General features: G+C 36.8%; 2 protein-coding genes across 10 annotated transcripts in view; one reads left to right on the top strand and one right to left on the bottom strand.

Annotated features, from left to right (window-relative positions):
- Positions 1 to 11,512, top strand: part of LOC134793853 (E3 ubiquitin-protein ligase MARCHF4-like) — a 28,575-nt gene extending 17,063 nt beyond the window's left edge. The window contains exon 7 of the mRNA XM_063765572.1: positions 5,103 to 11,512. Coding sequence (XP_063621642.1) covers positions 5,103 to 5,268 — 166 coding nt within the window. The 3' untranslated portion in view covers positions 5,269 to 11,512. The remainder of the gene's footprint in view (positions 1 to 5,102) is intronic.
- A 145-nt stretch (positions 11,513 to 11,657) lies between these two features.
- The window catches only part of LOC134793823 (PDZ and LIM domain protein 3), a 35,498-nt gene continuing 30,537 nt past the window's right edge, over positions 11,658 to 16,618 (bottom strand). For 5 of the 9 annotated variants that reach the window (XM_063765522.1, XM_063765518.1, XM_063765520.1 and 2 more), the window contains 6 exons: positions 15,911 to 15,958; positions 15,114 to 15,202; positions 14,186 to 14,224; positions 13,605 to 13,740; positions 12,813 to 12,884; positions 11,658 to 12,337 (listed from right to left, as the gene is read on the bottom strand). In XM_063765522.1, coding sequence (XP_063621592.1) covers positions 12,251 to 12,337; positions 12,813 to 12,884; positions 13,605 to 13,740; positions 14,186 to 14,224; positions 15,114 to 15,202; positions 15,911 to 15,958 — 471 coding nt within the window. In that variant the 3' untranslated portion in view covers positions 11,658 to 12,250. Of the gene's footprint in view, positions 12,338 to 12,812; positions 12,885 to 13,604; positions 14,225 to 15,113; positions 15,203 to 15,910; positions 15,959 to 16,618 lie in introns of those variants that run through there. The other 4 variants (XM_063765515.1, XM_063765516.1, XM_063765519.1 and 1 more) reach the window with 4 other exon arrangements.

Consider the following 16,618-nt stretch of genomic DNA (forward strand, 5'->3'; position numbering starts at 1 on the left):
CCATTTAATACTCATATTTTATGTCAATAGGTAACCGAAAGTGATCGTTATCACAACGAGATAAAGTTTACTAAAGATCGGCCATGTTGCTAATTGTTCCGGTGGGTTTTGTACATCGAAACTGCGTGTTTATTGACTATACGGAGAGCACATTAGTCAAGATCAAGATGCATCAAGTCTTAAGGTGACGTTCGGATTGAATTGAACCAATACTGCTGCAGTATAGTAGCAAATGTCGAAATTCCGGGCAGCAATATCGACTTTGAGATTAAAAACAGTAGGGTAGAACGGGGACAATTGAAACACGTCATGATTGAAACAAGCCAAATTTCTTGAAAATTACCTATGCATGTGACGCAGTACTCAGTCTATGCGGTCGGTCATTCTTTAATCCTGGACCAATAGCGCTCGAGCGCGCGAGCAACGCGGTAGTGTAGAGCCGTTCAAAAATTTCGCGGTATAAAGTCAAGTACCTGTGCTCGATACTATTTCGTTTTTAGTTTTTTTTACTTATGTATTTTGATTACTTGAATTCGTTTGGTGTTTTGGATGACCATTATGGAATCTTTTAACTGCCATTACACAGCGATGGAGTGTTGCTTGTAAATAATATTTGACCTTGAAGTAAAACTTGCGATGTGTGGATGATAGAAACAATGCACTTGGGGACGATTCCTTACAAGCCTCCTCAGATTCCTCGGCAAGCCTCGACCTGGCATTTAAGTACCTCGTAAATGAAAAATGCCTCGAAAATGCCTTTCTTTCCATCCCTCGGCAACAATGTACTCTATTATAAGTCTCACAATTTTATTTTCGTATCCATTCATTAATCAAGATTTTCAGATCACGATAAATTGTAATTTTCTTATTAATATGTTTGCGAACTTTAGTCGATATCGTGGTACAGTGAGCGTCATTAAAAATAGATTAGAAATAATAATAAGTCATTCATTTTGCCGAAAATATTATGGTGTTTCAAGTCCCCATATAGTATTCAACTAACTAACCTTTGGGGTCAATTGAACCACTCCCCACATTTTCTTTGATTCCCTATCATTACATAAACATGGGCGGGAGGGCTTTCAAACACTCTTTATTTAATAACTAAATAAATATGGTTTAGTAACATGGGCGCATACCTCTTTAACTGTAGAAATGAAATAGTTACGAGTATAGGCCATCAAACATAAATCGTTTCAACCGTCCACTGTCTACCCTAATGCAGACGGCAGGGATGTCGCGCTGCAATACTCTAGCGGTCTGAATCTTAACGTCACTTGACGATGTCGCTGTCGTATAATAAATAATTAGTAATGATAGTACATTTCAATGCAAGTGTGGAAAGTGTGTTATTATTTACGAGTGCCGAGATGTCTTTTATGAGCCGTAGGCGAATAAGACACGGGACGAGTAAATAATAACACTTCCACACGTACATATTGAACGACGTTTTTTAATACATTTGCGAAAAAATCAAAATAAAACAAATATTGGTTACATGAGTAGGTATACACTTACAGTTACGAATTTTCCCTTGAACTTAAATGATATTCTATCTATATTATACAGCACTATGAACTGAAGGTCCTGGCGCCACTGTCGCACCCTTAACGTTAGCTCTGTTTACTTTTGAAGAATAAAAATATTATTGTGTTGTAAAACCACGATTAAACGTTGTGAATATATAAAGTGCACTATAAACCACTTGGTGAACTATCAGTACAATGGGAACATTCAGTAATTCGTGGAGAAACTGACAAAATGCGGCGTTGTTTACAACGTTGAAAAAACCTAATTCTGAACCCACTAAAACCTGTGTGAAACTAAAATCAGTGAAAAATGACCTTAACTGTGTGAAGTGAAAAACGATTCGTGAATTTACAGACATTTTCCTTTTGATCAAAATTGTATAACCTAAAATAATTACAAACCACGTCACATTTACTACGTCGCCAATAGATGTCGCTGTTATCAAAGAGGAAGTGCTGCCATCTCTGAGATTGAGTAACAACTACTAAGATCACTTAAGGGCACTAGTCCGAAACCCACACTAGTCGCACCCAACTGTTGCGCCTACGCAACACTTTAAGTAGTTACGCTAAGGGGACACAGAGGGCGTAAATATTAAAAATGGACGAGCTGATAAACATGTTAAAAAGTATTCAGGAAGATATGAAACAATTAAAACAAGATAACAAGGAAATGGAAAATAGGATAACAAATACTATTACACAGAAGTTAGATGATAGATTTGATTTTCTCGAAGGAAAATACCAAGACATGGAAGAGAAAATTGAAAAACAAGAAAATCGATTGAAATACCTAGAAAAAGAAATAAGGAAAAGAAACGTCTTACTTTTTGGAGTACCTGAAACGGAGTCAAGCTATGAAAATTTAGAAAAAAACATACTGAACATTATTAACAACATGATGAAAACACAGCTCTCTAGAACAGATATAGAGTCTGTTTCAAGACGGGGTAAAAAAGATGAAAATAAAGTCAGACCAATAGCGATAACCCTATCAACGCTGGGCTCAAAAATAACACTTTTGAAAAACAAAAAAAGCTTAGATAACAGTAATTACTATATGAAGGAGGACTTCCCCCCCGATGTACTAGAAAAGCGTAGAGCCTTAGCGGAGGAATTAAAAACACTAAGAGAAGAAGGAAAAAATGCTATTTTAAAATACGATCGCATCGTTATCTTACAAAATAAGCCACCTTTAAAACAAACAACGAACAAACAAAATACCAACAAACGTAACATGTCGCCATCCCCGGAGACCTCTAACGCATCACGTAGCAAAGATAACTTTACCAGGAAGAGTAAGAAAAACAAAACAGCAGCGAATAGCACCCTGACGTCATACTGGCGCACAATCGGGCCATCCGCAGAGTCAGAATCTGATTCAAATGCCACGGAACCAGTCAGAACATAGCAATCAACAAGGACTCCATCTACTACTGAAATGAAAATTTAAACAAAACGAATATAAGATACAAAACTCTCCCAAGCCGGTTGGTCACCGTGGGAGTAGAAGACCAGCACCCTCCATACTAAACCAGACAATCGAAGGAAAGACAAAGCATAATAATACATAAGTACTTAAAAGCAATAAAACAAAAATCTCAGAAAATAACATTATGGCATAGTATGGTGGAGGCCTATGTCCATAAATGGGCATCCAATAGAATTTAATATTTAATTAAATAGTTACAATCAAGAAAAAAAAAAAAAAAAAAAAAAAAAACAATTTAATAATAAAATCGCAAAAATAGAATTTTAAATAATATGTTTTCATAACACTAGATTATAATTAGATTAAGTTACTGAAAATGTAATTACTTAATGTTCTTTATAATGAATCAAGCATGTATCGTTTTCTATCGGAAATAAACGGCTATATTATTATTATTATTATTTGTATGTCTGTTCCATATCTCGGGACCATGGGGTCCCGGACCTTTGGGAGGCGTACGTGGGGCCGAAGCCAACAGCGCAGAGGCCCTTTAAGACACTTTAATCTAAAAGCAAGGGATACACGTGGCGGATACCATCCCCGAACGCACAATGTGATACATCCGGAGATGGTCCCCGCCAGGTGCAAAGACTATTGCAGTGCAGCACTTTTGTGCTGCGATGGAAACTAAGGTCATATGCTATTTGATTTGAATATTGGATGGACTGGATATAGGGCTATGGGAGGAGACTAGCGGACACCTGCCGTGACAATCAGTCTCAAAATTGTATAAGACAGGTGGTGACTCGCCAACTCATTGAGTGGGCCCCGCAATGGTCGCACAATTATTATTATTATTATTATGAACTACGTTCAGAGTTGATTTACATTGCAAAAATTAATCCCATAACTCATTTCATACAAAACACTCTTACAGTTGCAATTTAAGTTAATTATTTGGATGCAACTAGTTACAACTAAATTTTAAGTAAAAATGGCGGGCGCCGGTTTTACTTTTTAATTTTTTAATTTTTTCTGTTAACGGCAGCCAACGTGGCAAAGATAGTTCCATTCAGCCAAATAATAAAAACGTTTTTTAATGAAACATCGTATTATATAACGTTTTATTTATATAATAACTAATAAATATTTACTTTATATCTTGTAACAATACTTTTTGTACGTAATAAGTAATAAATGTTTAATGGCAAAATAAAAATGATATAAAGTTTTTGAACATCTAATCTCTTTGATGTGGACTTATCGGTTACGGTTAGAATTAAATTTAAAAAAGCGGAAAAGTAAAAAGCACTAGTTCGAGAAAAACAACTTTGCGAACGCTCAACAGCTATGTAAAGTAACACTTTTTGAGCAACTGTATTAATAATAATAATGTGGGGGCCCATCTTGTGAGGGCGAGTCACCGTCTGCCGGAAATAAAATTGCATACCGTTTTATTAGGCAGGCGTCTGGTTTTTTTTACCCCATAGCTCAGTTCTTAGTACATCGCTTTCACCCAATAACCTAGTTCATTTTGGATTCCATCAACTCTTAATAGTCCTTACACCCTGGCGGGTGCTGCCTCTGCGTGCGTCCCATGACACGGGCAAGGGCAGCCTCCGCTCGGTGTACCCCTTACATTTCATTAAAGTGTCAAAAGGGCCACTACGTGTTGGCTTCGGCTCCGCGCACTTCTCCCAAAGGTCCGGAACACCATTGTTCCGTGATGGGAAAGATATAATAATAATAAAACATTTATTTCAGACAAGAGCCCATACAATTTTGTTAGTGAATCTTAAAACTAATTATTAATTTATTAACTAGTACAAAATTTAAAACAATAAATAAAAATATAAGTAGGTATACATACCGTCAGTAGTGTTTGACAACATGCATGGACGTCCACCGGGCTAACATAGGGTTGTCCCAGCGGTTAGCAAACACGCTCAGAATGCGATTGGGGCTGTCGCGCAGACGGGCCATGAGCGAGGCACACCTTTTCCTCATGACGGCCGCAAAGCCGTCTGTCTTTGCTTCGGCAAACATGCCAGAGGCGCTACAGTGTCGCGGCAGCCCGATCAGCACCCGGAACGCGTTATTGTATTGGACGCGATTAAAAAAATGGTTTATTTGTGTTCCAGCGCGGACCCGCTGGAGGCGGACATCCGGTCGCTGCTGGCGCTGGACGCGCGCGCGGCGCGCTCCCTCCCCAACCTGCCCACGCTGCCCTCCCTCCCCTCCCTCCCCTCCCTCCCCTCGCTGCGCGCCTCGCGCGAGTCCCTCCTCCCCGCCGCGCCGCCCTCCTGAGGCCCGCCCCCCCACCCCCTCCCCCTCCCGCCCGCGCCGCTCACGCTCTACCCCGACCCCGCCGTCTACTAGGCGCGGCCCTGCAAGCGTGTATCAGGTGACCGGAGCAGAGTAGAAGATTTATTAGGTGGTGTGAAGGCCGAGAATGCTTCCTGAAAACTACGCCGCTCCGTGTGCTGACCCTCTAACGGACCATCAGATCTTTGCAATAAGATTTATAAACTACCAATTGGTGTTGTCGCCGTTCCTCGGTGAGGCCCCGAAGGCCGATATGGCGGAGCTGTAGGGTGGCGAGGCGGGCGGAATACGACGAGTACCCGGTTTACCCGGTACGCGGAACGGGTCCCGCGAAGCCGCAAGCGTATACCCCCCCTAGGGCACGTTCCACAAGAATATCGCTCACAAATACCATTTTTTCTAATACTAAAAATGCTGAAAAATATTTACTATAAATTTAAATAAAGGTTAAATAATATTTGGCCTGGTAATATTTCCTGACTTGACCAAAATATTGGAAATATATATTCTTACACGTTTCATTAAAATATCTGCCATAGAAAGAAAAACACATTTGATAAGCGACATTCTCGTGGAATACCCCCGTGAATTTGCCCCGAATCTCAGTTAGTATAATTCCGCCACTAAATGTGCGCACACCAGGCATCAACTTATCTCCGAATAAGTGTCACGGAGGTCTGACTCTCGCGCATTCGGGAGCTACTTTAGTTTTTGTATATACATACTTACATTTCTGAATGCGTGAGTTTGCGTCGCTTACGTGTAAGGGGTCGAATCATTGGGAGTGGCACATTTTTGTCCCCCTAATTTTCTTATAAAGTATATTTTAATGATAATTTTAGTTGTCCCTGACTACTGCCTGAAACATCATCAAAATATGAAGACACTGTCAAAAATGTGTCCAAAGAAATTAGGCACGGCAATCAAAACACGGTATTAACCTGGATATAGTATGCGTGCGTTCTATGCTAAGTTTCCTTTATATTTAGCGTCTAATTCGAGCGAGAGCAACTCGAAAATATAAATATCTAGAATAGATATCGCTAGTCGAGTATTTTACTATTTTACCTACTGAATAAAAACGATGAAATGAAACATTATAACGTATATAATAACTGCGAGCGCGCCCGATCAATATACGGCTAGACATAGAGAAATGCAATAATATCGTATGTCACGTGATGTATATTTATATACTCTTGAAACTTTACAACTTTGCCCCATTATTATATCTTTGCCCATTGAGATTTTTAATTATTAATTAAACTTTTTTTTTTACATAAAGTCGGCCCATATACAAGAAATGAAATGTTTATAATTTTTGTTTGGGCAAAATATAGAAGAAACGGCAAAGTTACAAAAGTTTAATGAAATCTCCACAATTTGGCTACTAAAATAATACCAATAAATCTATTTATTTTGGTATTTTCGCCCTAAATCGGCTTGTTTTCGCATAACGTGCCTACTTTATAAATCCATTATGGTAAACTATTATAGACTTAACGTTTTACTTTAATGTAATCTTAACACATCTATTCTAGTTATTTATACAGGTACCGACAAGGCAATATGTGGAATAAGAAAGAAGACTTGTGACAGCTGGTGCGATGGACTAAGGTCATATTTACTAGAGATGCCACGAATATATTCTCTCACTACTTTAATGTGAATGTGTACATGAACAATACTAAAATAACTATGAATGCCCTAGCATTCTTTGAACAAGAAATACTTGAAGAAAAATGTATTGTAAGGTGTAAAGATAAACATTATTAATGACACCATTCTGCGGCTAATAGCTCAGTGTAAACATGACCGTAGTCTTACCGGATTTATTTTGAAAGATCCGTATAATCTAAATCACTTCCAATATCCTAGTTTGGCAGTATTTTGTGCCCTATTTGGTTACTTTTAATTTTCACAATTGATTCAACCATCATAAGTATGTAAATATTAGTTACCCAAGTAAAATTTTGCTGTATGTGGTAACTTTGCCCACTAAAAACTTTAGGGCTAAAATCCCGTTACAGATAAAATTGAATTTTGTGCCTAAGGCTTCATTTATAATAAGCGATAGGACAAAAATACGGCCGTAAAAATAAATCCATCATGTAATGTAGCTTTACATTTACTGCGTACTTTTTGTAACCCGTTGAAACACTGACTACAAATGTTGTGCATAATTGTTTTCCATCGTATTTTCTCAGAAACGTTCGTATTTGTCATGCTACTTCAGTTAACCTTAGTACTTTTTGTACCGAGACTGATTGAAATAGCAAAACATGTTCGTAAGTTCCGTGAAAATAAGATGGAAAATAACTATGCTCTACATCTATACCTACGCGTGGGTTAAATAAGAGACACGTCAAGAACCCACACTGGATAGATCCAAAGCACCGGTAGTATTTTTCCCGAACATCAATAACTTTTTAATATTTCATCTGTAAAATATTGTAAACACGAGGCCAAGTTGTAAATAATGTTTTCTTTACCTACGCGTGGGTTAAATAAGAGACACGTCAAGAACCCACACTGGATAGATCCAAAGCACCGGTAGTATTTTTCCCGAACATCAATAACTTTTTAATATTTCATCTGTAAAATATTGTAAACACGAGGCCAAGTTGTAAATAATGTTTTCTCTAAACAAGTACATTGTTACTTATCGAATACTACGAGAATTGTAAATAGTGAAATATATTATTATAATACAAATACGATGGTACTTGGCATTTCACGAGCCAAATTTACTTTATTTACAATTTGATGAAGTCAATTATGATTTAACTAATGATTTGCAATATTCGATTCGCTTCGCTTCGCGAGTTCGCTTAAGCCAAAAGGAATGGTAATGATTTTCGCAGCAGTGTTTGTTTGTGTTGCATTTTCACTAAAGCGTCAAAAGTTCGGGGTCGATTTTGATGAATTAGTCGATTTTATGACCCTCCCAGGGCCGTCTTAAACTATGCTGGGGCCCTTGGGCATATAAGAATTTGGGGCCCTTTTGGAAAGTACAGAAAGCAAATTAATACAACATTTTTCTACTATGATCTTCTATTTATTATGAGTAGGTAATCAGATATACTGTTATTGTCTGTCCTCCGGGGCCCCCTGAGGTTGGGGGGCCCCGTGTGCCCTTATGGTAAAGACATCCTCCGAATGAATTTCCAGATAGGAAAAACCGTAGTTAAGTTTGTCTTGATAATGGCGGCCCGGATTATTGAACGTAGATTATTTGCTATGTCTATAACTGGTGATCGGTCGATATTTCTTATTTTTTATTTAATGCCATAATTGTCGACATCGACGAATATTGTGAGCCCGTTTATTGTCAGGTGTGACCCAATTGTAGTTGTAATCCTAAAAAAACCGAATTTGGTTTATTTCATTTTTGGAACGTTGTTGTTGTTTTGGCGCCTTGATAATAAATTATGGTCCACAATTGTATGTTAGGTTATTGGAACGAATGTGTTTATTTTACTCATATTTTGTTACTAATTGCACTTGTTATAAACTTCTTAACATCGCTATAACATCGTGAATAATGTTGGTGAAAACGATGCGAAACATCATGTCTCAGATTTTTAACTATTTTGATCTCTTAGACTGCGCTACCACAAAAAAATCGGTTGGTAGAGCATAATCTTCTTTGTCAATTCCATCACCGCCTAGAGCATGCTTGGAGATTTCATACTTAGATAAAATGTAGGTTAATATTTTAAATGTCGAATCTCCTTAACGTACCTACATCTCTTCTAGGGCTCTCTTTCCTAACTAGTTCTACAAAATGAATCTAACAAACTGTCCGTTTATTTTTGTAATGGAAAATTATATTTATTTATTTCCATGTAAATTACACCTGTAAAGAAATTTTATAAATATTAGGATTAAACAAACTGTATCTCTAGTTTTAGTGGTTTGACTGTGCAGTTTTGTTTATCACAGTTTTCCTTATTTATTTACTGCCAGTACTTACAGTTTAAAATATGTTAAACTACTAAAACTAAAGACTTTAATTATTTCAGACAAAATAATTGGTGATATCCTCGTTAGTCGTGCATTTAGAAAGCATTTAAACATTGAGTCCATGATAGACGCTTTACCTTTTAACCGTTTGACATTAGGACGTTTAAAATTACATGTACATAATTGTGATGTTTATAAAATATTCTTAACTATGATTTGGTAAGATCGTGAAACATTGATTGGTATATGAAAGTGGTTTACCCAAGTGGTTGTATATTGAATTTTAACCAACCGATTCAATCGATATTTTATTTTCAGTTGTCCCAAAATTGTGTTAATTTTTGTGTTGTGGCAGCTATGGGCATAGTCAAACGGTTAATCTCAGAAACTAGGGGCCTACCGCGAAAACCGAAATTCGCAAATTGCGGGGATCATTTTCTTTTACTTTCATTAAGACGTAATTAGAGTGACGGAGAAAAATGCCCGCAATTGAGAACTTCGATTTTCGCGGTTATAGCCCTGTTTATAAGCAGTTTTTTCCACGTTTACTGTTCGAATATACTACAAAATTAGGGATACCATATTGCTTTTGTCATCGATAAAAACTTTGAATGTAATGAGCCCGTTTAATTTTTTACTGCCATACTTTTGCCAAAATCTTTACGATGTAAGGAAGTTAAAGGTAATAGTCTAAGTTCGAACGGGTATCGAATTAGAAGTTTCCTGTAGGATATATGGTAGCCCTAACTCGCGTTTGGCCAGATACTGTTAAAAATTACACAGTATAAATGTAAAAAGTGCTGAATGCTTTAATCACATTAGCTTTTAACTCAAACTCTGAATTGATACAATAATTAACAATTTTATTTAATAGGTTTTTATAATACCTTCACTGTCCCGTTATAAGTCCGTATCAATTTTATTTCAATTCTCATCGCCATGATGACTGTGAAGGTATTAAATAGTCATTCTATTTTATCGTATTCATGATATAAATATTGTACAAACTTGTCAATAACTCAAACCCATAACCCTGAAAGTATGAAACATTAAAACGCGGCACTCATTTATGTTGTATGCACATCGACACAACTTGTAAATGTATGTATAATCCCTATAAAAAGCATGTTTAATATAAAGTCACAAATTATTCACGGCTCATATTATTATATTTGTAGTTAGGTAGTTAATTAATAGTTTGGACATTTGGTGCTAATGAATTAAACAAAAAAAAAATCAGTCCAAAATTAGGTGTATTCTGTACGGCTATATTTTACTTATGAGTCGATTTGTTTGTAATCCTTAAATTAGTTCAAATTGTTTAACATATCTCTCTTCAATCATGACGGTGTATCAGAATGTTATCTGTTGCCAGTTTACTAAACTAATTATATTATATAATTATATGTGTTTATTTTAAAGGGCACTTAGTTATTTACTTGTTTATTATTTTAGCGAAGCAAACTGTATATTTTTGTAAAAAGATGGAGTTTAGGCGCTTGGCGGTATTTTGAGATACCATGAGTGCCGGCAAGGATCACTAATGATTGGTGGTTGGATGATGCAGATATTTTAACATACTTAGATGATTTGATGCTATTAATTATTGACTGTTAACTTTCACTTACTCTTACCAAAGGCAATAATTTGATCTAGATGTAAATATTATATCACTCGGAATAGATTATATTGTAATCAATGCATGCTTGAGTTTAAGAAAGTTACCAGTCAAATTGTTCCAAATATGGAACAAGGTTTTATACCTTATTACCAATCATTCATGATCCTTGAGGGCACTAGTAAACTGAGACACTCATGTGGTGTACGGTGTACTACCTACTCGTATGCGTGTCACATATCACTCTATTATTGTGTATCTGTAAATGAAAGTTATGCGGCTGTGTGTAAATAATTATTTTCATGATATATTAATTAATGCGTTCATCCGATAGTTTCCTGGTTTTCGTCATGTTTCGAACGTAGTTAGTGCCTTATTTGAAAATACGTGAATAACTTTGTATCACAATGTTGTTACCTCAACCCATTTGCGAACCGAGGTCCCTACCGCGTGGGACATATCTGGCACACAAGGCACCTTGTCAGTATAATTGTGATATAGTTAAGTTTATTTTTGCTCAAAATTACTTTCTCTCTGACCTGTGTACTTATCATTCATGAAATTTGTAAGACTGTATTTTATTTTGTTGTGTAACATTGTTAGTTAGCTCCAGGTTATAAATATAGTTATTTTGAGATTGTACTCGTTGTTTTCTTTTAAACCTTACCACAACGACTATTATTATATATATTATCATCGGATTCTACTCACAATGTCACACCATCTTGTCCACCATTTTTCAATGGGCAAAGTTAAAGGGGTATATAAAATGAAATTAAACAAGTCATTAGATAAAAATAAATAATTTATTAAACTGGTCGAATTCGATACGCGCGTGTCGACCAGAGCTCGGGTCGGTGACTAGAATGTACACTCAACATCATTATGTATACATAAACAGTTTAATTTCTGTCCAAACAGAAAATCAACACTTAGTAATATACGTTACATCGCTACTTAAGATAATCCATATCGCTAATACTCGAGTATTAGAAATTAAATCCACCGAAAAATATAACACACTGCTGAGTATTTATTACAATAGCAATAATAGCATCCTAAAATAGTTTTGTTAGTCTTATAGTTACGTTACTAACTGAAGTCAGTTAGATCGGCGTCCTTCTAAATCAGTCAACGAGACAATGCTTCGTGGGATCAACACATACATTGGCATGTGAGAAAGAAGCTGCATTTTTATTAGCTATGTGCAATTGTGCACTGTGGCTTCATTTTATGACGATAAAATCAACATGCTGTGCATGATTTTTTTCTATGTCGCCACAACGGCGACATTTTATGACGATTCTTCAGAGATTTAGATTATATAATGTGCGTGTTTTTGCTATAGTCATTGCACATAGCCAAGTATTGGACGGTATTTTAAAACTCCGCATCGCCGAGTACGTTGTACATGAGGCGCTTGAATGAGTTCGACTGCTGGATGTGCTCTTCGTGTAATGAGTTTACCTGAAATAAAACAAATCGTGTTACACATTTTATATTTATCAAATAGCAGATACTAAGTATGAGAAAAGGGGAAGTGCACCTGTAACTTTGCCCATTTAATTTTAACTTTGCCCAGGATATTTTTAACGTGATTTTGGTAGTAGGTAGGTAGGATGGAGTAGGTAGAGGCCAAGTTTCCAAGTAATGATCGTGACATTGGACTATTGGTTGTTAATTAATACCTATTGTTTCATTAACTGACAAACTTAGCACATGCCATTTTAAAGGCGGGATTCCACTAGTTTGCAGCACAAGAATATTTAGTACAAAAATGCTTGTGCCGCACACTGGTGGAATCCCGTCTTAAGATGTCTTAAGAATCTCCAAAGAGCTCCATATTAAAAAAAATCGCATTCCAAAGTTCCGAAGGTCTTCATTCCGTAGGTTCCGAATATCACGGGGGATAGATTCTGAACTTTTAAATATAGGTACTTACGAAGGTCGTTTGTTTTACGTGGCCGTTCATCTGCTCGGGCTTTTTCGCTGGTTTCGGAGTGGGCGCGGGCCTCTGGCAATAAATATTATTTATTAATACCTTTATTTTTTGAGGGTTATTCATGGTATAATAATATACTTCGCCTGGTACTCTATTCCGACCACGTGACTGACACAAGCCTACGTCATCATGCGACAGCGCTATATAATAATATGCAATAGGGCTATATATAAAGTGGCAATGTTATTGTGACGTAGGCTTGTGTCACTCTGGGAAGAGAAGACCATGTTTTATTAGACTATGGGGTTATTTAATGGACAATACCTACCTATCATTATATTTATGACATATTTATTATGTGTTCCGTTCTGCGCTCGATTTATAATACTTATGAGAGAGCAGCGTCAGTTGTCTGACTGAGCATAAAATTATACCTATGATTGTTTATAAATTTTCCGATCGTTCAGGAATACAGTTTGATAACCAGCGTCCTGAGATGGCTTTGGAATAAGACATTGTGTATCATGGAAACAAAGGTGTGCCATTTCCATTGGACTTTTAATGCCCTTGGTCGACATTCACCGAGGTCACCTTTATAGGGTAAATATAGCGCCTTTGTTTGACAAATATTTACCGGCTAAAGGCTGCCAATTCACCTCGTGGTTTGTTGTAGGAATTTGTCAAAACATTCGTGGTGTATATTTTTCCTTTGAACGAAAGTGACGTAACCACACCACGTAAGCCCAAACCACGAAATGAACTGCCGCTACGGGATACAATAGAGTGCATTACCTTGTTGGGCGGCGCAGTGAAGACCTTGCACTGGGCAGGCTGGGGCACCTCCTGCACGACGTCGCCGAGCCCGTCCTCCTGCAGCGCCTTGAAGGTCTCCGACTTGGCCGGGTCGTACAGCAGCGTCGGCTTGTGGCTGCGGGCGGGCGGGGCGGCGGGCGGGGCGTTAGTGTTTAGTGGTTAGCGGGCGCAAAATAGACAGAAACATTAGAATTAGACCCGGGGACCGTTAGAAGGGCGCGGAAGCGGTTAGTGACGTACCGAGGTGATTAGTCGTGTTTGTTTTTGAGGAAGGAGAGGTCGATAAAAATACTGACATCGATCATTTAGAAAACGACTGACAATGTTGACTTATAAGCTAAATAAATAATTATAGCTACACCCACACGATGGCACACAATGTTTGTCGCGTGAACGTGTGGATGAAAGGTCGCTAGGACCGGCGGTGGCGACAGGCGGTCGTCGCCAGAACGGAGATCGAAAAACGAGTTTCGCAAGACGAAAGATAGCAAAATAAAAATAAAATAAGCATTAATGCGTCATGAGAGATGGCGTCGAGCCGTGTCTAGTAAAACACTTGCCTCTTGACCATGTGTGGCCGTCCGTAATGGCCGTTAGCGCTATGTAATCAGAGAAATAGCCCATTATTAAGCATAATAATTCAATATTTTGGAAAACAGCGACCTGTGGAATTATCCATGAATTGAAACTTTTCCATTAGTTGAGGTTAAGATGTAAGGGTTTCATTAACCGTTACAGTGCAGCCAATATTGTATGAACTTTACATGGATTGAGTAGTTGTATTATATTTTCTGTGTATAGCACACAAAGCGAGGGATCACTACTAGATTCACTAGTCTAATTTCGAAGACTAATAAAGCCAATATACTACATCACTAGTGATATCTAGATAGTTAAAATATGTAAGTATACAACATACAGACGGCACAGGTTAAATCCTCTAACAGGGAAAATAAAATATATCTCAAGAAAATGTCTTGTTTTGAGGCAAATAAACAGACGGACGGTCAGGCATTGAATGTGTGAATATAACTAGCTTGGCAATCAGCCATGCTCCTGAAATTCAGTGCCAAGATATTCGTAGTCTCGGAATGATGACACTCAAAACATTTTCTACATAGGTATCTCTTTACTCTAATATTGAAAGAGTAGGTAGGTAAACAAAATTATTAAAAATATAAATAACATTGACGAGTTTACTCTTCGTCACATTTTATAAAAATAAATTTGGAATCGTTATAAAAATATCAATACTTATATAAACTCGATTGAGAATTTTAAAAACAAGTTATATAGGTACCTAGTGTAATATCTCAACGTATTTCATAGGTACTATGAAACCATCCAACTTTGCCCACTATGGGAATTTGCCCATGATTTATCAATAGAAAAATTTTCCCAGCGCAAAAATGGACGGTTACAAACTTAAGCTCTAGACTAGCATTAAGTCTAGACTTTATTTTTTTCTGTAATGTTCTCTATACTCACGGCAAGGGCGAGGACTGTTGCCTATAGGAGTTGGCGATGTTTTGGTCTGAATATAGATTGATCGGGGAGTTGAATTGCTTGTGAACAACCTGAAAAGATAAAGTAACCTTCTTAAATAGATACTAATAAACACGAAAAAAGCAGACGATTATTTAAATAACAAAATCACTTTAATTATTAAAACAGACTGTACATCTCCTGTCTAAAGTTGGTTTTCGATGGGAGTACGTTCGCCAATTTTCATAAAAAGTGACATAAATAAGAAGAAAAGCACTCAAGAGTGGAAAACAATGCACAATGTTTTGTGAAAAAAGAAACGATGAAAATGAGAAGCTTTTATGAAGACAATCAAGATGGCGTATAGACAGATGAATAGATTAGCAGTCCATTGCAGCTATTTAAAAAATATATAAAATGAGAAAAGGACCGTGCCAAGTTAAGTTAAAATACACATACACGGGTGTAGGTGAAACCTAATAAATTATTTTTATATTTCAGATCAATAAATGTCGGCAACGAAATAGACGTTAACTGAAAAGAACAATAAACCATAGAACCTTTTGGTTTAATTTGTTTTTAAGTCCCTACTATTTATTAGTACAAAATAAAGAAAATAATTTCTCATACTGTTCTTTACGAGTATTCGGCCAATACTCTTGATATCTTTACTGACAGAATGAAGAATAATAAGTGAAACATAAGTCTTGCTGTATAGCGTTAAAATAGCTTGCAATGGAATGCCGTAAGTTGCTGAAAAGTCGCATGCTCGAAGCTCTAACACGCCACACTCTAACCACCTTATTGCCCTCGTCACCGATCACTCGCTGCACCACCGATTCAGCCACCTAAGTTATCAAAAATTCTAAATTTAGTACTCGCTAAGCCGTGCAAATTTTAAAAGTGTAGCTTTTTATGCCAAAATGGTGACTAAAAGAAACAAGTAAAATATTTTTTTTGTTGTTAGTAGTCATAATTTGGAAGAATCTACAACTAATAATGTGCAACTTAATTCAACTCAATACCTATTTAAAAGCTGCGCCTAGAGTGTATTAAATTATTTTTTCAGCATGTAAGATATAAATGGCCATGACAGCTAATATAACTGAGTTTTAAATAACTTAGCATATCAAAGTATGCCCATAGCAAAGGTCCTAACGCGACAAACACTTCAATTTCTGTAACACGTCATACATATAATGCGCATATCGCTTTAAGAGTTTTACTTTGAGCGACCATACAAAGCGTCTATTTGTACCTACATGTTTAGTTGTGTGTAATATGTACGTATTTGTGTGTGCATGCAATGTGTGTATAGGTAGTGGATAGAAAAGTAAGTGCATAATGTATCTATAGATTTTGATTGTCCCACTATCTTTCCATAACTTTAGACTGTATTTCGAAATTTGATCCTTCCAACATTATTTCACTATGGCTACGGCTATGAAAGGAATTTAGTCAGTTTTTTTAATAATACCTGTTTTCTATATTTTTTATAATACGTAGTT

The sequence above is a fragment of the Cydia splendana genome, chromosome 9, assembly GCF_910591565.1.
Source record: "Cydia splendana chromosome 9, ilCydSple1.2, whole genome shotgun sequence".
Lineage (NCBI taxonomy): Eukaryota > Metazoa > Arthropoda > Insecta > Lepidoptera > Tortricidae > Cydia > Cydia splendana.